Here is a 26,458-nt window from a genome sequence, read left to right as displayed (position 1 = left end):
ACTATATCTTGTGATGTTAGATACACATATTTTTAATCAATTGACTACATATTAATAAATATATCAATATTTATGTGATTTTTTTCCCCATCTCACTTCTACTTCCTTTCTCTTCCTCAGTTATATTTTTATGCATATAGACTCACATTTCATCAAACTGGAGCTCCTGCTTTATAAAATACTTAATTCACTAAAGTATTTATATCTATTTTAAAAAATAAGTACTTAAAATCAGAAAGGCAAGTTAGTCTCCTGGTTTATGTTTTTATTAAAAAAATTTTTTTTCTTTTTCTGGGCCATGACATGTGGCTTGTGAGATCTTAGTTCCCCAAGCAGGGATCGAACCAGGGCCCCTGCTGTGAAAACTCCAAGCCCTAACCACTGGACTGACAGAGAATTCCTTCAAGTTTTCTGTTTTAAAACATTCATACACAATTTAAAACACAAGGTACTTTGGCAAGGGAAAAGAGAAATCTGTCGATCCATCATGAAGCATCAATCCCTATTTGTCCTGGAAACACTGACAAGCCTCTTTCTTACCTTTAACTCAGAGACTATAGAAAGTCAAGAGGGAATAATCTGGGCAGAAAAAAAGAGGGTGTTAAAACCTCCTGTATTTTGACAAGGATTTGGATTATACAGATTTTATCATTTGTCAACACTCAGATAATGAGCACTTAAGATTTGGGCACTTTACCACATGTAAATTTTACATCAGAAGAAAAAGCTATAACAAATATTAAACTCTAGTTAATAATATGCATACTGAAGTATTTAGGGGAAATTATACTGCTATTTGGAATTTACTGTGAAATGCTTAAAAAACGGTGAATAGATGAACAGAAGGATAAATATTTGGGTAGACATATGATTAAGCAAGCGTGTTAAAATGTTAATTGTAGAATCTAGGTTGTGGATACACAGGTGATCACCCTGAAATTCTTTCCATGTTGCTGTAGAGTTTAATATTTTCACCATAAAATGTTGGAATCAAATTGGAAGAGGGAGTGATGTTAGTATAAACCTTGGACTCCAATCTAAGTCTTTGCAAAGGGCTCCCATTTAAGTAAACCATATAATTAAACCTGGCCCTGAAGCTTGTGGAGACCTCCTTGCTTGTAGGTTTCCAAACACTAACCGGGCTGCTTTCGTGATAGCTACAGCTTTGGTGAAAGGCAGACAGTGTTTTCAGAAGTTATGGTATTAGCACTACTGGGGATCACTCAGAAGGGAAGGATGGGTATGGAGACTGGGGAGCTCAACTATGCAAGGATAATATGCCAGTAAATGTGCCTATCTATGCTGAAGCTTCTGGATTAAAAAGTGATTCTCACAGGAGGAGGAGAAGGAGAAGGAAGCAAATCAGAATCACACCTGGGGGACTTTTTCAAATTATAAGTACCCCTGGAGATTCTGATAAACTCCCAAATCCCAGGGAAGAATCACCATGGAGTGTGTCACAGCTACTGTTGTATCTTTACGCTATCCTAGGTAGAAAGTCAAGATTATTGCTATAGAAAAAAATACTGATTTCTACAGAAATTGAGGTGACAGTCACATATGCCTAGTCAGCTTCATAGATGATAACAACACAACTTACCTGATAGTCTCATGCTAAAGTACTAAGGCTCTAGGCCTGAGTAAAGCTGTTCAAAACAAGACACATTTAAGTAAGTGATAAGATTTGTTTTCCCCTCACATACTTACTGTCATATATTAGGCCTAATTGGGAGAACAATGAAGGAAGAAAATAGATTTGGGACCTAGACTTAGACTCTGCAATATAAAGATTAATATAAAAAAATGACATTCAAGTAATGGAAAACAACAAAATGAGACATTAAAATAGACTCTGTTCACCCCTCTAACATGAACTTGGGGAAGCCATTAAAGATTAACAGCATTCTGGATTTAGGTGAGGACCTTGCTGAGCCCCATAAATAGTAAATTGAGGAGGAACATGATAGGAGTTCTCAGTTACAGAGCGCAACAACCAAGCTGATCATAAGAATCAGTGAAGTCAGACAGAACATTTCTAGAGCTGAGCTTTCTAAATCAACAAATCACAACAGTTATACAGTTCTTGGTTCAATAACACGAGGACATAAATAGCAAAATTATGGTAAGAAAGAAGGGAATCAGCAAGATGAAAACTCTTTATCTGGAATTTGGTCCAGGAGATAAAAATAATATTAAAACAGGTATCCATTCTCTATAATCTTCAGGTTAATATCCCAATTACTTTTATAAGGAATACATAAATCACACGTGAAATCATTAAAAGGAAAATACATTAATTAAAGGAATTAGAAGATTCCCAGTAACTGAAGGAGACAAAATAATCTCCCCTGCTCACCATGCCCTTTTGAGCTTTCTCAAACATATTATTTCAAATGCCACCTTTTCGATGAAACCATTCCAAAACACCTATTACTCATTTTTCTTGGGTAAATATCTACTCCAACAGTCTCAAACATGATTATAACTCCAAACCTATGGCTCTTTGTTGTAATCAATCCAAAGCTCTGTATTCACGTCTTTAACTATTATCTACTTTTTTTCTGGATAGATTCCAAATGCCTTTTTAACCTAGCATGCCCCAAACCTGAATTCTTCATGGCTCCTCACCTGCTTCCCTTCTTGGAATCCCAGTCTCAGTTAATGGCATGACCAGCAGTTACCAGAGTTTCCTTAGCTTAGAATCTCTTTTCCCACATCTAATCTGCTACTCAATTTTGATTTCACCTTATAAAGACTTCTTGAAACTAGCCTCTCCTCAACATCTCCACTGACACTGCCCTAGACTCTTGTTAAATCTAATAAGACAATGAATGGATTGTTAGCACACTGGTAGTTCATTTGTTAAACATAAGTGTGTGGCATAACAAGCATGTACCAAGCACTGTTCTAAGAGGTGAAAGTTTGGTGGTGGGGGGAGCAGCAGAGTATTAGGGAATGTTCTTTGGAGGAAGTGATACATTAGCTGCTTTTAAAGCAGTTAAAACCAGTTAAAGCAAGCAAATAACATTTCAATAGAAGCTCAGCACTTGCAGGGGAACAGAGGCAAGTAAGAGAAGTACAGGGGACCAAATACGGAGAGAAGACAGATGAACTGAGAGAGACAGGCAAAGGTCAGACCCCAGAGTCTCACGTGTCACGTTAAAGGGTCTTAGACTTCATTCTGAAGTGATATAAAGTCACTGAAACTTTTTACATAGGGAAGGACAGAGCCAGATCTGCATATTGATACCCCAGTAGACTCTAAGCTCTATGAGAACAAAGACCATGATTGTCTTGTACTGTGCTATACCTCCAGTGCCTGGCACACAGATGACAACTGTGCATGGATGACTGAATAAGTGATGGATGATGGAAGAATTCAATGTGTGTGAATAGTGCAGAAACAGAAACAAAGATTACAGAATCTCTGATTTAGCAGGTAAAGAATCTCTTCCCATCTCAGTGCTTTTTCCAAATCACTTCTAATCACAGAAATGGAATGTAAAAATAACAAATCTAATCTTGTTATTCACCCATTTATAACTACACTACCATATGTAAAACAGATAGCCAACAGGAATTTGCTCTATGGCTCAGGAAACTCAAACAAACTCTGGTTTGCTCTGTATCAAACTAGAGGGGTGGGACGGGGAGGGAGATTCAAAAGGGAGGGGATATATGTATACCTATGGTTGATTCATGTTGAGGTTTGATAGAAAACAACAAAATTCTGTAAAGAAATTATTCTTCAATAAAAAAATAAATTAAAAAAACTACATTATAATCACTTCTTGGCCTTTTGGCTAAGATCAAGTGTAAAAAACTACATTATAATCTGAACTACCATTAATTATAATCTGAACTCCTTAGCATAACACAGAGGATCTTCCTAATATATCTCCTCTATGGGATTCTAAAGTATCCAATTACATTAATAACTACTATTAGCTAACAGGTACTAAGCTCTTGCTATATGGATTCTACACACTTTATCTGTTCAATTAATACTCATAACAACCAAATGAGATAGGTGCTGTTGTGTCCCACTTTAAAGATAAAGAAACTAAAGCAAAGAGAGGTTAAACAACTTGCTAAAGTTCACTCAACTAGTAAGTGGGGAAGCCAGGGCACAGATCTAGGCCTACATGACTTTAGAGCCTGTAATCTTTATATACAAGGGCAAGATTCATGTTTTATTCATCTCTTTATCCCCATAGCAACTAGCATGTGATTAGTGGAGGTTAAATATCTAGAATATTACCACTACCATCTTGCAAATGGGACATACTAAAATATGAAATTCAGCGATTTTCTTATTTAATGACAAATGGTGTTAAGAATCAGTCACCTCACCCTGAGTTTAACATACTATTCATTACTAACTTCCAAATACCTGCGAAACGTACAGTTATTCCTGATATCAGGAAAAAAAAAAGATATCTCCATGAAATAGTAATAGCAGGAAATCTAGTAAGTGAGATAGCTGAAGTTCAGAAGAACACTAGCAGAAGTAATTAGATTCAGACTATTGGTTACAGACATGTCTGGCCAAGGTCATCCATACCCTACGCTAATATCAAGTACAGCATTGCTAAATGGTGAAATCAAATTTAAGGTGTTTTACATGGTCAGCATTCCTACAAAGGAAAAGAAAGCTGCTCAACAACAGCATTCAGTGTTTCCAAAAACAGTCAACAGAGGGCTTCAGTATTAGAATTTAATGAGAGTGTATAGAAAAGAACTCCTGATATATATGTCCTCTGAAAATTAAGAAAGCAGAGTCAAGGATAACATAGCCAAGAGAGCACAAAGTGGATCTCAAGAGAGTACATTAAACAAAAATGAAAAATAAGATATAGCTCAAAATAAGTATGAATTTAGTTACACATTCCATATTTCTCCTCTCAAAGTTTGTACAACACTTTGATGTATAATCACCACACTAAACTCAATGCTATGATCATTTATGCTTCTATTTGCTTTCCTCAATGAAAGATGAAAAGAAAAACACAAAAAAGCTATCATCAATTTTTAATCTTCATTCATTTTTTAAACTTAAATCTATTGAATATAATGGATGATAGGAACCTGCCTTGATTCTGGGGATACTATAGCAGTCAGATCCTGCCATTTCTTACAGAGAATTTACAATCATATGGGGGGACCTTAGTTGTGGGGTTGGCAGAGGGTTCTGATCTAGTCTGTGGGATCAGGAAATAAACTTAGACCTCTGAGGTCTAAGCATGAGGTCTAAGCACCTGAAGCATGGGTAGCTCTTAACACACCAAAGAGGAAAGAGGATGCCAAGTGTTCCATACAGGAAAACAGGGGAGACAAGACAATCTAAAACCACAAGGAGACAAATGCAAACATTTGCAAATTCCTTGATTAATAAGCCTAAAAAACTTAGAATAAACAATTGTTTGAGTCAACCTGGATTGCTTAAAAAGAAATGTATGCTGGATATGCCCAAATATAAACTCAAGGTTTTTCCCTCAAAAAATTATCCCTCACTTTATATTCAAATCCTGACAAAATATCTATTACTGGTAGGTCTCTCAATTATTTGATTTTGAATGACAAAGTAATAGTATTTGGGAAAGATAAATTAGCCTGAGTCAACTTCAGTCAATGCTTGCTTTAGATGCTTATAGAGACTCTTTGACTTGATAAAATGGATTTTTAGTGAAGATATGAATTTACAGTTTTGAAGTATTGGTTGTCTCTTAAAAGAAACTTTTTAAAGATCACTTATACAATTTAATATAGTGAGAATACTGTACCTATCATGAATATTATAAATGCAGGTCAAATTTTTAACTGTCCCACTATTAAGGAAATACTTATGGCTTGGAATAAGTTTTCCAATATGAGAGTCATACACAGAATACAAAATGGCTATATCTTAAACACCCAAGATGGACAATAAAAAGATATTCATTGGAAAATTGACATTCTAGTAAAGTAATAATAAACAGCGTTAAGTAGCCATTTTGCTATTTCATTTACAATCATTAAAGTAGACACATACAATCTGTTCTAACATTTTTTAAAATTTTTCACTGGACTGAAGGTTACCCAATATGTGAGAATGGACTATATTTGGGCATATAAAACATTTTAAGATAATTTATTTCTAAGTGCTAAGGAAAACCAAGTACTTTCTAAGTACTTTCAGTAACTCAACTAAAGCATGTCATATCTGGGAGGAGACCTGAAAACTACCACAGAGTCCATCTAACTCATAGCCAAAGGAACTGGCCCAGAGACAAGTGACTTGCCCACTGTCCCTCATGGCAGTGACAGAGTTCCAGGTCTCCTTTTACTCCAGGGTTACCTGACCATTGCATGCCTTAAGAGTTGTTAAAGAATAATTATTATGTTTAAGGTCTTTCTACAAAGATACAAAAGAAATGAATTAAGACCTAGAGTCCCTAGTCCATCATGGAACATAGTACCACTGGCTAAATCTTGAACTTTACCTTACAGATCAGTGTTTCTTGGTTTCATCTAAGGAGCACCTACATTATATTCAGCTGAAGGTGTTCCTTAAAACTGCAAATTTCCTGGCTCCACTCTAAGCACATTATCCAATTTCACTCTGCCAGCATGAGGCACAGAAATGGGCATTTCGTTTTACAAGTTTACCTATTACCTAGTGATTTACAGACACATTTAAATTTGAAAACTACCAAACTTTGGTCTTCAGAGCCTGGGCCCTCAGCTATCTGTTGCAGTCCAAAATCTGCAGCAGACCACAAAGAAAAATTCCTCTTTTTAGAGTTTGTAATAAAAACTAAGTCAAAGTTAAGGTAAACGCAGCCTTTAGTGCAACAGATGCTTTTTACTGTACTAACAGATCCTTTAAGAAAAACAAAAAAGAACATGAGCCATGCAAATTCTTTATGTCACTAAGAGTAACATGTGGGACTGGAATGAGGCCTCCAAAAGGTAAAAGAATCTAAGTAAATAAGCACCAAACAAGCAATTCATTATCTAGCTTTCTATCATGGATACGTAACTCATGCTTCAAAATGAATGCATAAGGGAAAATGACTCTAAGAATCATAAAGACAACTATTCCTTCATGAACCTCCAGAGAGTCCTCACGTATCAATATATCTTGGTCCTGTGGGGTAGATTTTTCACTGTAAATTATTAATGTTTCACTTATGTAGTACCTTTCTGTTAAAGTGCTAAAGATAATTATATGCTTTTAAACCATGTGCCTATTTTATCTTATACTAATTACTTTCCTTGTCTAAATATTATATATTCTAGTTGAATTTGTTCTCCACCATATCTCAAAATATTAGTTATTGCACTATAACTGGCCTATAAGAAATTAACACCTTATGTTGCTTAGACTATACAAAATTATTATAAAATGAAAAAACAGCTTAAATTTTATATTTTTAAGCTTCTAGTTCCATATATTAAGATATTTTATGACCTGAACAATACTACTTCTTTATATATCCCTAAAAACAGTCATACAAGAGATATAGGTCAGTAAATGCTTAAAAAAAGAAAAATACATAGCAATTTAAACAGCTCCTAAAATTTGATGCAGTTAACCCATTTATGTTTAAATGTAAAGCCCAGAAATAAAAAAATACTACTTAGTGTAATTTAGACAAGAACATATTTTAGTAACTGAATAATAAATCCTAGAAAAATATAACTGAAATATAAAAATGAACAGATAAAGCGATCATGTTCAGCTTTCATTAAAAGTAGGTACATTCTTATTTCAATCCTAAACCAGCCTGCAAGCCTGATACGGTTGTAAAGGAATTCATCCTCAGATAACAGGGCAGCATAGTTTATGACAACAATCTACCTAAAAATCATTAAAGTATTTTCTCTTGGAGTGACATGCATTATCAGCAGAGATTAATCTGATGAGTCTTTAGGTGAGATCCATTTTTAAAAATGCAATAACAGAGGGCTTTGTTGTCATCTGATGAAAATCAATTAGAGGAGGTAAGGCCACAAGGAAAACTAACATCACTCATCACCCACCCCCAGCAGCTGAAATGATTTGTCTTCCGAGCTTGGATGATCAGGAGCTATAGCCATATTGCAGGGAAATTAATTTAGTTTCTATATTCTGAACTCACTTTCCTTGTTCTGGAGGATCTAAACACAAATTACTTTTAATCAAGGTTGATATGTTATTAACACCAAGGAGGATCTTTGAAGAATCATTTTAAAAAAATCGACTTTAGCATTTTTCACTTGTGCTTGGGGGTGTAAATATAGGAAGGTAACTTATATCATCCTTACTTTCCAGATTCTTTGTCCACTACAAGGCATTGTACTGAATGGCGAAGACAATAGATTCCACCAAACACTGCACACATTCTAGGAAGAGAATAGGAAAATGAGGATTAGAATTCTTGAGTTGAAAATTAAGGTAAAATAATGTTTTTTAAAATATCTAACATCTAATAAATTTAACTGGTCTTAGAGAAAAAAAGATTTTGATAATTTATTATCTTTTCTATCATGGTATTAAGAATATCTCAGAGATAAGATTAATATTTTAATGCAGCAGAGGTATTAGTGCTAATAATACAACATGAAAACCTAGAATTGTGACCAACCTGAAAGTATCCCTAAACAAAACTCAGTTATCCCCGACTCCCAAACCAGCTACTGACTACCTAAAGTATATAGGCTACAAATAGCCTCAGGAGGTGATGGATGAGACCCCCCCACAACAGAAGTGACCATAAAGAAATGCTAAGGAAAAAACAAGCTGGGAAGGCTCTGGAAATTTTACTTACCATAAAAGTAAGCACAAATTAAATCAGGAACTGAAAACCAGAGCAATAAGCACAGGAGTTAATGCTACAGAAGCTCTAATGAGTTTGCCTAACTCAAGAATCTAGGGGCTGGAGTTTTAATGCCCATGTAGGGAAAGGAGAGGCCTTAGGATTCAAACAAGGCAGGGAGTAGAGAATGAGATAGTCTCTAGTAACATCTGGATCCATAAAGGACTATACTTGAGTGAAAAGGTGATCAAGGGAGAAAATCCATTGACTACAAGAGAGAGAAAACATTAAATTGTTTTATCTAAAGCCCTGTGTGGGTTTCCACAATGACTCAATGGTAAAGAATCCACCTTCAAGGATGTATATTCTTCTGTATTTATAACCAGTGGTCTTCTCTCACACAGACTGGAAATCTGAAATTTTAGAGATGATTTGAGAAACTCTGAGCAACTTCACTCACTAACCAATAAAACATCATGAAAAATGGCTCTGTGCCAGTGTGTGCGCTCAATAGCTCAGCTGTGTCTGACTCTTTGCAGCCCCAAAGACTGTAACCTGCCAGGCTCCTCTGTCCATGGAATTCTCCAGGCAAGAATACTGAGTGGGTTGCTACTTCGTACTCCAGGGGATCTTCCTGACCCAGAGATAGAACCCATGTCTCTTGTGTCTTCTGCACTGGCAGGCTGATTCTTTACCACTGGCCCCACCTGGGTCAGTAGTACCCTGGGAAATTTTGTGGAAGCAACTGCTAAAACTTTCTAGAACAATATGACCTCTATCCAGGCTACATGAAATTATCAAAGACAGAGTTCCCTTATGATGAGCTTATAATCTAACACAACAGATGAAGAAATACGTCTTATCCTGAGTGAGAATTAATGGACATAACAAACAGAAGGATTAGATTCCCACAAAACCTTATTCAGATAGTTAAAATGAGTATGCTAAAAAGGGATGGATTAAAAACATTAAGAATGATGGAACGTCCAGGAAGAAGCCTGTGGTAGACTGAATAATGCTCCCATCACAGATGTCCACATCCTAATCCCTGGAACCTGTGGCTACATTCTCTTACACAGCAAGAGGAACTCTGAAGATGTGATTAAATTAAAGATCATGAGATGGAGAAATTATCCTAGATTATCCCAGTGGATGCAATGTCATCAGAAAGGTATCTTAAAAGAGGAAGCAGAAAGGTCAAAGTCAGTGAAGATTTGCAGATGGAAGCAGAGGTCAGAGTGATGCCACTGCTAAAAGGGGGTCACAAGTCAAGGAATGCAGGGGGCCTACAGATAAATAGCCTGGAGACAAAGATTGAAAAGATACAAGAAATGTTTAATAAAGACCTAGAAGAAATAAAAAAGAGTCAATTAAAAATGAATAATGCAATGAATGAGATCAAAAACACTTTGGAGGGAACCAAGAGTAGACTAACGGAAGCAGAAGATAGGATAAGTGAGATAGAAGATAAAATGGTGGAAATAAATGAAGCAGAGAGGAAAAAAGAAAAAAGGATCAAAAGAAATGAGGACAACCTCAGGGACCTCTGGGACAATGTGAAATGCCCCAACATTCGAATCATAGGAGTTCCAGAAGAAGAAGACAAAAAGAAAGGCCATGAGAAAATACTCGAGGAGATAATAGCTGAAAACTTCCCTAAAATGGGGAAGGAAATAGCCACCCAAGTCCAAGAAGCCCAGAGAGTCCCAAACAGGATAAACCCAAGGCGAAACACCCCAAGACACATATTAATCAAATTAACAAAGATCAAACACAAAGAACAAATATTAAAAGCAGCAAGGGAAAAACAACAAATAACACACAAAGGGATCCCCATAAGGATAACAGCTGATCTATCAATAGAAACCCTCCAGGCCAGAAGGGAATGGCAGGACGTACTGAAAGTAATGAAAGAGAATAACCTACAACCTAGATTACTGTATCCAGCAAGGATCTCATTCAGATATGAAGGAGAATTCAAAAGCTTTACAGATAAGCAAAAGCTGAGAGAATTCAGCACCACCAAACCAGCTCTTCAACAAATGCTAAAGGATCTCCTCTAGACAGGAAATGCAGAAAGGTTGTATAAACGTGAACCCAAAACAACAAAGTAAATGGCAACGGGACCACACCTATCAATAATTACCTTAAATGTAAATGGGTTGAATGCCCCAACCAAAAGACAAAGATTGGCTGAATGGATACAAAAACAAGACCCCTATATATGCTGTCTACAAGAGACCCACCTCAAAGCAAGAGACACATACAGACTAAAAGTGAAGGGCTGGAAAAAAATATTTCATGCAAATGGAAACCAAAAGAAAGCAGGAGTCGCAATACTCATATCAGATAAAATAGACTTTCAAATAAAGGATGTGAAAAGAGACAAAGAAGGACACTACATAATGATCAAAGGATCAATCCAAGAAGAAGATATAACAATTATAAATATATATGCACCCAACATAGGAGCACCGCAATATGTACGGCAAACACTAACGAGTATGAAAGAGGAAATTAATAGTAACACAATAATAGTGGGAGACTTTAATACCCCACTCACAACTATGGATAGATCAACTAAACAGAAAATTAACAAGGAAACACAAACCTTAAATGACACAATGGACCAGCTAGACCTAATTGATATCTATAGGACATTTCACCCCAAAACAATCAACTTCACCTTTTTCTCAAGTGCACACGGAACCTTCTCCAGAATAGATCACATCCTGGGCCATAAATCTGGTCTAGGAAAATTCAAAAACACTGAAATCATTCCAGTCATCTTTTCTGACCACAGTGCAGTAAGATTAGATCTCAATTACAGGAAAAAAATTGTTAACAATTCAAACATATGGAGGCTAAATAACACGCTTCTGAATAACCAACAAATCATAGAAGAAATCAAAAAAGAAATCAAAATATGTATAGAAATGAATGAAAATGAAAACACAACAACCCAAAACCTATGGGACACCGTAAAAGCAGTGCTAAGGGGAAGGTTCATAGCATTACAGGCTTATATCAAGAAACAAGAAAAAAGCCAAATAAATAACCTAACTCTACACCTAAAGCAACTAGAAAAGGAAGAAATGAAGAACCCCAGGGTTAGCAGAAGGAAAGAAATCTTAAAAAATCAGGGCAGAAATAAATGCAAAAGAAACTAAAGAGACCATAGCAAAAATCAACAAAGCTAAAAGCTGGTTTTTTGAAAAAATAAACAAAATTGACAAGCCATTAGCAAGACTCATTAAGAAACAAAGAGGGAAGAACCAAATTAACAAAATTAGAAATGAAAATGGAGAGATCACAACAGACAACTCTCAAATACAAAGGATCATAAGAGACTACTACCAGCAGCTCTATGCCAATAAAATGGACAACTTGGATGAAATGGACAAATTCTTAGAAAAGTATAACTTTCCAAAACTAAACCAGGAAGAAAAAGAAGATCTTAACAGACCCATCACAAGCAAGGAAATCGAAACTGTAATCAAAAATCTCCCAGCAAACAAAAGCCCAGGGCCAGATGGCTTCACAGCTGAATTCTACCAAAAATTTAGAGAAGAGCTAACACCTATCTTACTCAAACTCTTCCAGAAAATTGCAGATGAAGGTAAGCTTCCAAACTCATTCTATGAGGCCACCATCACCCTAATTCCAAAACCAGACAAAGATGCCACAAAAAAAGAAAACTACAGGCCAATATCACTGATGAACATAGATGCAAAAATCCTTAACAAAATTCTAGCAAACAGAATCCAACAACATATTAAAAAAATCATACACCATGACCAAGTGGGCTTTATCCCAGGAATGCAAGGATTCTTTAATATCCGCAAATCAATCAATGTAATACACCAGATTAACAAATTGAAAGATAAAAATCATATGATTATCTCAATAGATGCAGAGAAAGCCTTTGACAAAATTCAACACTCATTTATGATTAAAACTCTCCAGAAAGCAGGAACAGAAGGAACATACCTCAACATAATAAAAGCTATATATGACAAACCCACAGCAAGCATCACCCTCAATGGTGAAAAATTGAAAGCATTTCCCCTGAAATCAGGAACAAGACAAGGGTGCCCACTCTCACCACTACTATTCAACATAGTGTTGGAAGTTTTGGCCACAGCAATCAGAGCAGAAAAAGAAGTAAAAGGAATCCAGATAGGAAAAGAAGAAGTGAAACTCTCACTGTTTGCAGACGACATGATCCTCTACATAGAAAACTCTAAAGACTCTCCCAGAAAATTACTAGAGCTAATCAATGAATATAGTAAAGTTGCAGGATATAAAATTAACACACAGAAATCCCTTGCATTCCTATATACTAACAATGAAAAAACAGAAAGAGAAATTGAAGAAACAATACCATTCACCATTGCAACAAAAAGAATAAAATACTTAGGAGTATATCTACCTAAAGAAACAAAAGACCTATACATAGAAAACTATAAAACACTGATGAAAGAAATCAAAGAGGACACAAACAGATGGAGAAACATACCGTGTTCATGGATTGGAAGAATCAATATTGTCAAAATGACTATTCTACCTAAAGCAATCTATAGATTCAATGCAATCCCTATCAAGTTACCAACGGTATTTTTCACAGAACTAGACCAAAGAATTTCACAATTTGTATGGAAATACAAAAAACCTCGAATAGCCAAAGTAATCTTGAGAAAGAAGAATGGAACTGGAGGAATCAACCTGCCTGACTTCAGGCTCTACTACAAAGCCACAGTCATCAAGACAGTATGGTACTGGCACAAAGACAGAAATATAGATCAATGGAACAGAATAGAAAGCCCAGAGATAAATCCACGAACCTATGGACACCTTATCTTTGACAAAGGAGGCAAGGACATACAATGGAAAAAAGACAACCTCTTTAACAAGTGGCGCTGGGATAACTGGTCAACCACTTGTAAAAGAATGAAACTAGAACACTTTCTAACACCATACACAAAAATAAACTCAAAATGGATTAAAGATCTAAATGTAAGACCAGAAACTATAAAACTCCTAGAGGAGAACATAGGCAAAACACTCTCCGACATAAATCACAGCAAGATCCTCTATGACCCACCTCCCAGAATATTGGAAATAAAAGCAAAACTAAACAAATGGGACCTAATGAAACTTAAAAGCTTTTGCACTACAAAGGAAACCATAAGTAAGGTGAAAAGACAGCCCTCAGATTGGGAGAAAATAATAGCAAATGAAGAAACAGACAAAGGATTAATCTCAAAAATATACAAGCAACTCCTGAAGCTCAATTCCAGAAAAATAAATGACCCAATCAAAAAATGGGCCAAAGAACTAAACAGACATTTCTCCAAAGAAGACATACAGATGGCTAACAAACACATGAAAAGATGCTCAACATCACTCATTATCAGAGACATGCAAATCAAAACCACAATGAGGTACCATTACTCGCCAGTCAGGATGGCTGCTATCCAAAAGTCTACAAGCAATAAATGCTGGAGAGGGTGTGGAGAAAAGGGAACCCTCTTACACTGTTGGTGGGAATGCAAACTAGTACAGCCGCTATGGAAAACAGTGTGGAGATTTCTTAAAAAACTGGAAATAGAACTGCCATATGACCCAGCAATCCCACTTCTGGGCATACACACTGAGGAAACCAGATCTGAAAGAGACACGTGCACCCCAATGTTCATCGCAGCACTGTTTATAATAGCCAGGACATGGAAGCAACCTAGATGCCCATCAGCAGATGAATGGATAAGGAAGCTGTGGTACATATACACCATGGAATTTTACTCAGCCATTAAAAAGAATTCATTTGAATCAGTCCTAATGAGATGGATGAAACTGGAGCCCCTTATACAGAGTGAAGTACGCCAGAAAGATAAAGAATATTACAGCATACTAACACATATATATGGAATTTAGAAAGAAGGTAACGATAACCCTATATGCAAAACGGAAAAAGAGACACAGAAATACAGAACAGACTTTTGAACTCTGTGGGAGAATGTGAGGGTGGGATATTTCAAAAGAACAGCATGTATACTATTTATGGTGAAACAGTTCACCAGCCCAGGTGGGATGCATGAGACAAATGCTCGGGCCTGGTGCACTGGGAAGACCCAGAGGAATCGGGTGGAGTGGGAGGTGGGAGGGGGGATCGGGATGGGGAATACGTGTAAATCTATGGCTGATTCATATCAATGTATGACAAAAAAATAAATAAATAAAAATTAAAAAAAAAACTATTAAAAAAAAAAAGACAAGAAATAGATTCTCTCCTACAGCCCCAAGAGAGAAGGAGCCCAGCCTATTCATTTTAGGCTTTTGACACCCAGGACTGTGAGACAACATACTTGCATGGTTTTAAGCTAATAAGTTTGTGGTGATTTATTACGGCAGTGATAGCAAACTAATATAAGACCCATAAGTATATGAAAATGATTATGACAGAGGTGGCATTACAGACCAGTGGGGAAAGAATGGATCACTGAACAAGTGGTTTTGAGGCAATTGTTTTATACCATATACAGAATCAAGCCCAGGTAGATGAAAGTATAAATATAAAAGACAAAGCTTCTAGAATATATGAGGATATATACTTGAGTTCAGGGGAAAGAAACATTTCTTAAATAAGATACAAAAAGCTAAATCGTAGAGAAAATGTTGAAAAAAGTATTTTTAAGTGATAAACATCTGGACAATAAAAGAAAGTGAAAAGCCATGGACTAGGAAAGATATATACAAATATCTTACAAATTATTTTAAAACTATCAGTTTGGATAATAATTTGGCCATGTCTAATAAAGTTGAAGATGCATATGCCTACAGTGCAGCAATTTTACTATTAGGCATAAATCTTACAGACTCTCAGATATATATATACAAAAGATGTGCATAAATATATTTTTGCTGTATTGTTTTTTAGACAGCATATCATAGTGGTTATGAGGAAGGATTCTGACTGCCTGAGTTTATATCCCAGCTAGTCCATCTAGCGGTTATGTGACCTTTCAGTATCCTATTTTCATCTGTATAATGAGAATAATAGCATTTATCTCATATAGGATTCTTCTGGGAATTAAATGAGTTACTATTTGAAAAGAAGTTACACAGGGCTTGGCACACAGTATTACATAAAGCACTCATTCATTAAAGAAATAGGTACTATTTGATATACATCACATGTAACAGAAATATCCATCAAGAGGACAATGAAACAAAGAAAATATAGTACATTCATATGTGTGATAAAGAATTTAACCTGGCCCACAAAGACATCTAGCCTTTGTCTTTGGCCTCTCAGAAGTGATCTCTAAGCCCTTGAAATGTCAAGCCTGAAAGATATGTCTTTGTTTGTCCGTGGGCCTTGGGTCACCAGACAGTCTAACAGTATGTCTGACGGTGGGGACTGGCCATACCAGAGAGTCTTAGGGTAGGGACTAGTCTAAGACTAAGAAAGACTGAAGTTTGATTTAGGATGGAGACTTTGGGAACTGTGATATCAGTTAACCTCTGGTGGGGCTGGAGACTGAGATCAGCTCCATGGGTAAATCAGTCACACTTGGGTGATGGAGCTCCAATGAAAGTTCTGGACAGTTGAAGCTCAGCTGAGCTTCCCTGTTTAGCCATCCTTTGTGAATACTTCTATACAACAATGCCAGGAGAGTAACACTGTCCTGACTCCATGGGGAGAAGACAACTGAAAGCTCTACATGTGGAGCCACCCTGAACTCTATCTTACACACTTCTTCCCTTGACTGATCTCAATTTATACCCATTCCCTGCAATAAAGCATAACTGTGAGTTAACAGCTTTTAGTGAGTTCTGGGAGTCCTTCTAATGAACCACCAAAACTGAGACTGGTTTTGGGAATACCCCAAATGTGTAGATTGTGTCAGAAGTACGGGTGGTCTTACAAGGACTACAACATCTAACTGTACAGTTGGCTTAATCTCTCACATTGCTGGAACGTTGTTGTTCAGGCACTAAGTCGTGTCCAACTCTTCAACCGCATGGACTGCAGCACACCAGGCCTCCCTATCCTTCACTATCTCCTGGAGTTTTCTCAAACTCATGTCCATTGAGTCAGTGATGCCATCCAACCATCTCATCTTCTGTTACCCCTTTCTCCTCCTGCCCTCAATCTTTCCCAGCAGCAGGGTCTTTTTCAATGAATCAGCTCTTCACATCAGGTGGCCAAAGTATTGGAGCTTCAGCATCAGTCCTTCCAATGAATATTCAGCATTGATTTTCTTTAGGATTTACTGGTTTGATCTCCTTGCTGTCCAAGGGACTCTCAAAAGTCTTCTTCAGCATCACAGTTCGAAAGCATCAATTCTTCGATGCTCAGCATACTTTATGGTCCAACTCTCACAACCGTACATAACTAGTGCAAAAACCACAGCTTTGACTATATGGACAAAGTGATGTTGGCAAAGTGACGTCTCTACTTTTTAATAGGTTGCTCAAGTTAGACATAACTTTCCTTTCAAGAAGCAAGCGTCTTTTAATTTTGTGGCTGCAGTCACTGTCCACAGTGATTTTGGAGCCCAAGAAAATAAAATCTGTCAGTTTCCACTTTTTCCCCTTCTATTTGCCATGAAGAGATGTGACCAGATGCCATGATCTTAGTTTTCTGAATGTTGAGTTTTAAGCCAGCTTTATCAGTCTCCTCTTTCACCTTCATCAAGAAGCTCTTTAGTTCTTTGCTTTCTACCATTAGAGGTGGTATCATCTACATATCTGAGGTTGTTGATACTGAGTATGACAATCTGCCTCTAGGTGTTCAAGGCCTGTATTTTCTTCTAATACAATTTAAGCAACTTGGGTACCTGGTCAAGTCAACTACCTTCCCCAGAGGAAACTGTGACAGTTGCAAGTGAACTGCTGATGCTGATAAGCACTGAGATTTACCTCTTCATTCCCAAATATTTATGAAACTAGACCTACTATGTATCAGCTATAGTTCTGGATATCACGGATACAAAGTCAACAAGACAAATGCTGTCCTGTTGACACACAACTTATCTAATGTACAACAGAGACAATAAACAAGAAATAAGGTAATAGAAGATAGTGATGTGTTCTGAAACAATAAAACAGGATAATGTGAGGGTGATGCAGGGATTTGAACATTAGACAGGATAATAAGGATTAGACAGGATAATTCTTTGAGGAACTGACATTTGAGTTAAGACCTAGGTGACCAGAAGAAATCAACCACGTGAAGATCTGGAGGAAGAATATACTTAGCAGAAGAAACAGCAAATTTGAAAATGTAGAAGTGAAGAGTAGCTCAGTGTATTTGAGGGAGAGAGACAGAGAGAGCAAGCAGGGCTGGAACACAGTGACTAGTGAGAAATATCACATGAAATGGGGTCACAGAGATAGTCAGGGGCTTGACCATGCAGGGCTTCAAAGGTTAGAGGGAAGACTTTAAATTTTATTCTAAGTACAATGAGAAACCACCAGAAGATTTTGAGCAGGACAGTGACATAATCAGATTTGTATTAAAAAAAAAAAAAAAAAAAAAAGATGAGCCTGGCTGCTGTTGAGAGAATTGTCAACGGGGCAAGAGTAGAAAAGGGGAGGCCAGTTATGTCTGCAGTAGACCAGCGAGAGATGATGCTGGCCTGAAGTAGGGTCATGGCAAGAGACATGAAGTGGAGAGACTGGGGACATATTTAAGACATAACTCTGACAAGAATTGCTGATGGACTAGATGTAGCAGGAATATGTCTTCCTGAAGACAAATTTAAGGTAATATACCTATCCATGAGAGCAGTCTCCCCTCTGAAATGTGTGACAATCAAATGTTACTGCTCAAGTCTGATAAGAGTATTGCTGTACAATAAGTGCTTTGAAGGGCTTCTGCAGAAATGCTCTTCTTCCACCTGGTGTGTGGTTATTAGGGTCAGCTAAGTCTTACCAACTCAGTGACCACAACTCCTGAGCATCCTTCAAAATTACTATTTAATACTAATTTCTGCATGGGAGGGCATAGTGAAGAGATTAGTTTCTGTGCTTTCAAGGAGTTAACATTTACTTGGAAGGGCATAGCACTGTTGATAATTCAAGAAATTATATGATACAAGTATCTGAGTCCAGTGGGTCTTTTGATGCAAGTTTCACACTCACTGAAAAGGCTGTGGGCAGATGGATTGCCCTTTAGGCACTGGTATCACTCTGGGAAGGCATTATCATCATGCTTAACTTAGAAAAAGCTGTCAAAAAGCAATACATCGCCTTCATAAAGCTCACTCCCAGAAACTGTCCCTATTTTATAGATCTCAGCCATATATCTAGCTTTCTCTGTTCTTGGTGACATTCTGTGGATGATATATTCTCTTTTATTTCCCCAGCTTTTCCACCTGTCCTTAAATTTAACCTTCTATAGGAAAAGTCACAATAAAACTATGTATTGGATGACAGAAACAGATCTGTATTAATAACTGCACCAGGGGCCAAGAATAAATTAGCACAAATTATAGAGTACAAGTCATCATTCAATTTTTAAAAAATAAAGTCTTCCCAAAGTATTGGGGGTCAATTTACATGCTTGGGTCACAACCTAGGTTCTGTATCTACAGTTCTTGTATAAAATGGCTCCCTGGTTTATATAAGGGTCAGAATCACTATGCCAATTCAATGATTCTTCAATATAGCCTATCACAATGATATCCACAGAGCTTTTGATGAGAAAGCACTGACTGGTATTTACTGACTACTCTTTAAACAAATTATAATTTAAACTAAGTTGTTGATAAAATAGAACTTTTCAGTCTGAACACTCAGACTAATAGCCTCATGTTTCTTATTTGCCACACGTCTGCTAAAGCAAATTCATTTAAAAACAGATCTTTCAAATTTAAAAGAAAGCCTTTTGTTCAAACTTTTGGGATGTAGCAAACAAGTCTACAGTAAACCAACTTATGCTCTTCATGAGATTTCTTTTAATTTCCTTTCTCAGACTTTCTCTGCTGATATACTCGGGCTTTCTAGGTGGCTCACTGGTAAAGAATCTCCTCTGCAGGAGACGCAGGAGACATGGGTTAGCAGGTTCGATCCCTAGGTCAGGAAGATGCCCTGGAGGAGGAAATGACAACCCACTCCAGTATTCTTGCCAGGATAATCCCATGGACAGAGGAGCTTGGCAGGCTGGACTCTATGGGGTCCATGGGGTCGCAAAGAGTCAGACATGACTGAGCAACTGAGCTAGGTTTGATATGATATACTCATCTCTTATTTGAATAATCCTTATTCAAATCCTTGATCCATTTGCCACCTAATCTTCAAAACTCAAATTGTACAAATAACACGGGTAAAGAGGCATCAATTTTCAATCCAGCAATAACAGATTTTTATGATTACATCCAGAATTATGTAGGTCCTTCTGAATGCAGATACATGAATATCCAAGGCAAGTATCTTCAGAGATCCCTACATAATGACTCCTGGATCTCTTCCATGAGTCGAAATATATGTGTGCAGCCATCTTCTTAGAGATATAGTCTTGCATTCCATTTTTCTGCCTTCTCATACTGCCTTCTAAAACAGTCCTTCAGATAATACTCTTCAGCTTAGTATTATATTTTACTATCTACAAGCTCTCAATGTCAACTATAAATTGAGAAGCAACCCGGAGTTACTATGTTGACTCTTCAATTATTTATAAAAATGCTAAAAACAAACAAAGCCTACTGTAAAAATCTCTCCATGAAGGTAAGAGCTCATTTTAAACTACCCATTTGTTCCTTCCTTCTATTTAAACTAGATCTCTGCTGCTGCTGCTGCTGCTCCTGCTAAGTTGCTTCAGTCATGTCCGACTCTGTGCGACCCCATAGACGGCAGCCCATCAGGCTCCCCTGTCCCTGGGATTCTCCAGGCAAGAACACTGGAGTGGGTTGCCATTTCCTTCTCCAATGCATGAAAGTGAAAAGTGAAAGTGAAGTCGCTCAGTCGTGCCGACTCTTAGCGACCCCATGGACTGCAGCCTACCAGGCTCCTGCATCCATGGGATTTTTCCAGGCAAGAGTACTGGAGTGGGCTGCCATTTCCTTCTCCAAAACTAGATCTCTACACATGACTAAACAATATTCCCAACCCCATGGTGAGAGGACATTTCTTTTTTTTTATTAATTGGAGGCTAATTACTTTACAATATTGTAGTGGTTTTTGCCATACATTGACATGAATCAGCCATGGGTGTACATGTGTTCCCCATCCTGAACCCCCCTCCCACCTTCCTCCCCATACCATCCCTCAGGGTCATTCAAGTGCACCAGCCCTGAGCACCCTATCTCATGCATCGAACCTGGACTGGAGATCCGTTTCACACATGATAATATACATGTTTCAATGCTATTCTCTCAAATCATCCCACCCTCACCTTCTCCCACAGAGACTGTTCTTTATATCTGTGTCTCTTTTGCTGTCTCGCATATAGGGTCATCATTACCATCTTTCTAAATTCCACATTAGTTAGTATACTCTATTGGTGTTTTTCTTTGACTTACTTCACTCTGTATAATAGGCCCCGGTTTCATCCACCTCATTAGAACTGATTCAAATGCATTCTTTTTAATGACTGAATAATATTCCAATGTGTATATGTACCACAGCTTTCTTATCCATTTGTCTGCTGATGACCACCTAGGTTGCTTCCATGTCCTCGCTATTGTAAACAGTGCTGCAATGAACATGGGGTACATGTGTCTCTTTCAATTCTGGTTTGAGAGGACATTTCTTAAAGCAGTCTTTGGTACAAAATCTATCAAAGGCTTTTTGAAAATCTGAAGTTCACTGGCTTCTTCTTGTACACACTTTTTTTACCCCTCTCAAAGAACCCTGTTAGATGATGAGGTATAATTACCTCACAAAACCGTATTCTTTCCTCCTGTGGGTTATATGTTCAATAACTTCACCCTTTAGCTATTTATCACAAAATTAACTCTCAGGTCAAATAGTTAGCCTTATTCCTCTGTGGTTCCTTGGGCTCCTTCTTTAAACTATGTACCCTCTACACCTTCTCTATACCCCAAGGCAACTGATTTTCTTCAACTGCCCTTCCCAAACTAAACCTCTGCTCAAGTCTCTCACATTTTAAACTGAGACAGTTCACACACAAAAGTGACCCAGGTCTCTGCAATCCAAGATACTCACTTTTTCCTTTGTTGGCACATAGCAATTCATATAGTAAAATAAAACAAAGGATAGTCACTTCTGTTAGACAAATCCTAGAAAAGGCTTGCAAACCTTTTCAGTGCAAAGGTTAACAGTACTGGCTGGGACCTGAAGGTAGAGCTATCAGCCATGATTCACCTCGGGCTGTGTAAAAGACTGAGAGTGCTCAAATTAACCAGCTAGACACCTGCACTGCATTAATTTACAATAGATGCAAAAGTATAAGGTACGGACTCAGCCCTTTGTTAAGCATGTGAGACAAATGACATTATTAAGTGTAATAATGAGAGAAAAACTGAAGATTATATGGTAGAGACTAAAAGCATTATAAAGGAGCTTAGAGAAGAAAAAAGTCAATATGTTTAAAGATATGGGGTTAAAGAATGTCACAACCAGAGAAAATCTTTACAAGAGCTGGATCAATTCCCTGTTATAGAATCAGAGAAGTTAAACTACTTGCTGAAAAGCACAGTGCTTCTTGCAGCCAGAGGTAGTGGAGGGAGATCTGATGGCTAACCCTGAATCAAGCCTTGAAGAGGAGTAGGTTAGGCTGTTGAGGGTGAGGGCACGTTTCTCTCTAAAACATGAGAAAATATAAGGAAAGGTGAGAATGCACATAGATATCTATCTAAATAACTGAAAGTAAAGTGAAAGTTGCTCAGGATTTCCAACTCATTGTGACCCCATGGACTGTAGCCGGCCAGGCTCCTCTGTCCATGGAATTTTCTAGGCTAGAATACAGAAGAGTGTAGGCATTCCCTTCGCCCGGTGATCTTACCAATCCAGGGATGGAACCCAGGTCTCCTGCATTACAGACAGATTCTTTACCATCGGAGCGACTAGGGAAGCCCAAGAATACTGGAGTGAGTAGTCTATTTCTTCTCCAGGGGATCTCAATTCCTGACCCACCAATTGAGTGGGTTTTCCTACATTGAAGGCAGATTCTTTATTAGCTGAGCTACCAGGGAAGCCCAATAACTGAATGGACAGACAAATTTGGAAAAGACAAGAAGGAGTTGAATGATCACATGATTATGGAATGTGATAATAGAAGCTTTTGGACTTGATGTAGCAGACAACAGAATGCCACTGGAAGTGACATGTCAGCTCAAAGAAGGTGGTAGATACTGGGAGCAGGAGAGCTGCCAGGGGTTACAGCAGGAATTCAGTTAAGTGATAAGTCCTGGATCAGGACAGAACAGTGCAAACTGAGGAAAGCATATCTCCAAGAAATTGAGAAGAAATAACACAGTAATTAGGACAGAGTCAAAGGTTAACCCCAATATTTCTAGGCTGTCAATTTGTGACAAGAAAAATTCCACTGGAACACTTGTGGTTTCCTTAAGGGCTGCTCAATTTATATAGTAACTCAAAATACAGAGGATGAGACTGTTGGATGGCAACTCTGACTCAATGAACATGAGCTTGAGCAACCTACAGGAGATAGTGAATGCCAGGCAAGCCTGATGTGCTGCAGCCCTTGGGGTCGCAAAGAGCTGGACATGACTTAGTGACTAAACAACAGCCATAATAAAATCCAAGCCTAGACTTAGGGAATGGTATGTGCATGGTATAAATACACTACCTACCACAGCTGTTAACTATGATGATGTGGTGAAAAATTGCAATAAAGATGATGCAATGAAGAATGAATTGATGCAATGAAGAAAAATTGTGGAATGGCTATAATAAGTTTTAAAAAACTCAGTTTGGTGAAAAATATCCTCCTCTTAAATGTACATGTAAAAATTGTCATTTATCTACAACAAGGAGTTGCCAACTGGAAGTCCATGGGATAAATCTGCCTATAGATAAGTTTTGAATGACCTCACAATTAAAAAATATTCCCCTGGCATACACAATCTGGACCTCTGGCATCTTTGCATAAGAGAAAATTTGACAACAATGGGTTTGCAATTAAGACTAATGGTCGTATAGCAGCTGCTTCCTCTAAATGTGCCCTATGCTAAAGAGTTCACTGTGATCGCTACCATTCCCTCCATCTCCTCCCCTAGTTCGCTTCCTTTCTATGACTTGACTGGTCCCTGGAGACATTTGTCATTGCAATACAATGCCTCAGTTATTCACTAAGTCTTCTTTTGAAATTTTTATTTACCTTGTTATGAACGCTCTATGTTAAACAACTATTATTCAAGATGTTGTGCATTACAATTTAAAATATGGATCTTCTTGAGTATACTACCCAAAGCAATCAATAAATTTAACGAAATGCCTATCAAGCTACAAAAGGTGTTTTTCAGAGAACTAGAACAAATAATTTCAGAATTTATATGGAAATACAAAAAACCTCTAATAGCCAAAGTAATCTTGAGAAAGAAGAATGGAACTAGAAGAATCAACCTGCCTGACATCAGACTATACTACAAAGCTACAGTCATCAAGACAGTATGGTACTGGCACAAAGACAGAAATATAGATCAATGGAACACAATACAAAGCTCAGAGATAAATCCACGCACCTATGGACACCTTATCTTTGACAAAGGAGGCAAGAATATACAATGGAGAAAAGAGAATCTCTTTAACAAGTGGTGCTGGGAAAACTGGCCAACCACTTGTAAAAGAATGAAACTAGAACACTTTCTAACACCATACACAAAAATAAACTCAAAATGAATTAAAGATCTAAATGTAAGACCAGAAACTATAAAACTCCTAGAGGAAAACACAGGCAAAACACTCTGACATAAATCACACCAGGATTCTCTATGACCCACCCCCCAGAGTAATGGAAATAAAAGTAAAAATAAACAAATGGGACCTAATTAAACTTAAAAGCTTTTGCACAATGAAGGAAACTATAAGCAAGGTGCAAAGACAGCCTTAAGAATGGGAGAAAATAATAGCAAACGAAGCACCTGACAAAGAATTAATCTCAAAAATATACAAGCAGCTCCTGCAGCTCAATTCCAGAAAAATAAACGACCCAATCAAAAAATGGGCCAAAGAACTAAACAGACATTTCTCCAAAGAAGACATACAGATAGCTAACAAACACATGAAAAGATGCTCAACATCACTCATTATCAGAGAAATGCAAATCAAAACCACAATGAGGTACCATCTTACACCAGTCAGAATGGCTGCTATCAAAAAGTCTACAAATAATAAATACTAGAGAGGGTGCAGAGAAAAGGGAAACCTCTCACACTGTTGGTGGGAATACAAACTGGTACAGCCTCTATGGAGAACAGTGTGGAGATTCCTTAAAATACTGGAAATAGAACTGCCATACGACCCAGGAATCCCACTGCTGGACATACACACCGAGGACCAGAATTGAAAGATATACGTGAATCCCAATGTTCATTGCAGTACTGTTTACAATAGCCAGGACATGGAAGCAACCTAGATGGTCAGCAGCAGATGAATGGATAAGAAAGCTGTGGTACATATACACAATGGAATATTACTCAGCTATTAAAAAAATGCATTTGAATCAGTTCTAATGAGGTGAATGAAACGAGCCTATTATACAGAGTAAGTCAGAAAGAAAAACACCAATACAGTATATTAACGCTTATATATGGAATTTAGAAAGATGGTTAAAGTTAAGTCACTCAGTCGAGTCCGACTCTTTGTGACCCCTGTGGACTGTAGCCTACCAGGCTCCTCCGTCCACGAGATTCTCCAGGCAAGAATACTGGAGTGGGTTGCCATTTCCTTCTCCAGGGGATCTTCCCAACTCAGGGATCGAACCCAGGTCTCCCACATTGCAGGCAGACGCTTTAACCTCTGAGCCACCAGGGAAGCCCAACTAATTTGAGTTCTGTCAGTTTAAAATGTCTATTGTTTGGGGTTAATGGCATCATAGAGTTAGATTATACTACAAATATACACAATTATCTGAATAATAAAATTTAATATAAATATAAAAAAATAAAAATAAAATAGATATTATGTTGCTTTTGTGAATTTTACTTGAGCTTGTTATAAAGAAGTAATAAAAGTGGCAGTTTAATATTTGAAAAAAAAAGATATGTTATTGGACTCAGTGCTTATTTCTCAGAAACTTTTTACTTGGATTTGCATGTTCTTTTTAACTTAATTACAGTGGGACACATGGAAAATTTCTTGCTTCTGAGCTTTGTACTTTTTTACAGTTGCATGTATGGGAATGGTAGATCTCCATCACTCATGTCCTATAGCTGATGATAGCTAAATTTTAACTGCAGCTTTATGCAGTCAGGCATTACATCTGTCAGAGCCTATTAAAATAGAGTAAATTTATCTTTGAAAAAAATCCAAGACTTCGTGAATTTAGAAAGCAAGTTGTCATTTTTTAAATTAAAATTCAGTATGCACTGTAATTATTTTATTTTGTTTCTTTGAAAGTGACATTGTCTTTTTTTTCTCTAAATTTGACAAAAGGAAGACAAGTTCATAAGTGAGGAAAATTTGTCTTTACTCTCAGTCATTAAACAGACCTGATATTAATTTCACATGAATGACCATTGCTTATT

General features: G+C 37.3%; 1 protein-coding gene across 2 annotated transcripts in view; it reads right to left on the bottom strand.

Moving 5' to 3' along the window:
- Positions 1-26,458, bottom strand: part of CHM (CHM Rab escort protein) — a 240,676-nt gene that overhangs the window by 62,622 nt on the left and 151,596 nt on the right. For both annotated transcript variants that reach the window (XM_043895520.1, XM_043895521.1), the window contains exon 9: positions 8,290-8,367. In XM_043895520.1, coding sequence (XP_043751455.1) covers positions 8,290-8,367 — 78 coding nt within the window. The remainder of the gene's footprint in view (positions 1-8,289; positions 8,368-26,458) is intronic.

This window comes from Cervus elaphus, chromosome X (genome assembly GCF_910594005.1).
Source record: "Cervus elaphus chromosome X, mCerEla1.1, whole genome shotgun sequence".
Lineage (NCBI taxonomy): Eukaryota > Metazoa > Chordata > Mammalia > Artiodactyla > Cervidae > Cervus > Cervus elaphus.
This window is presented reverse-complemented; position numbering and strand designations above follow the sequence as displayed.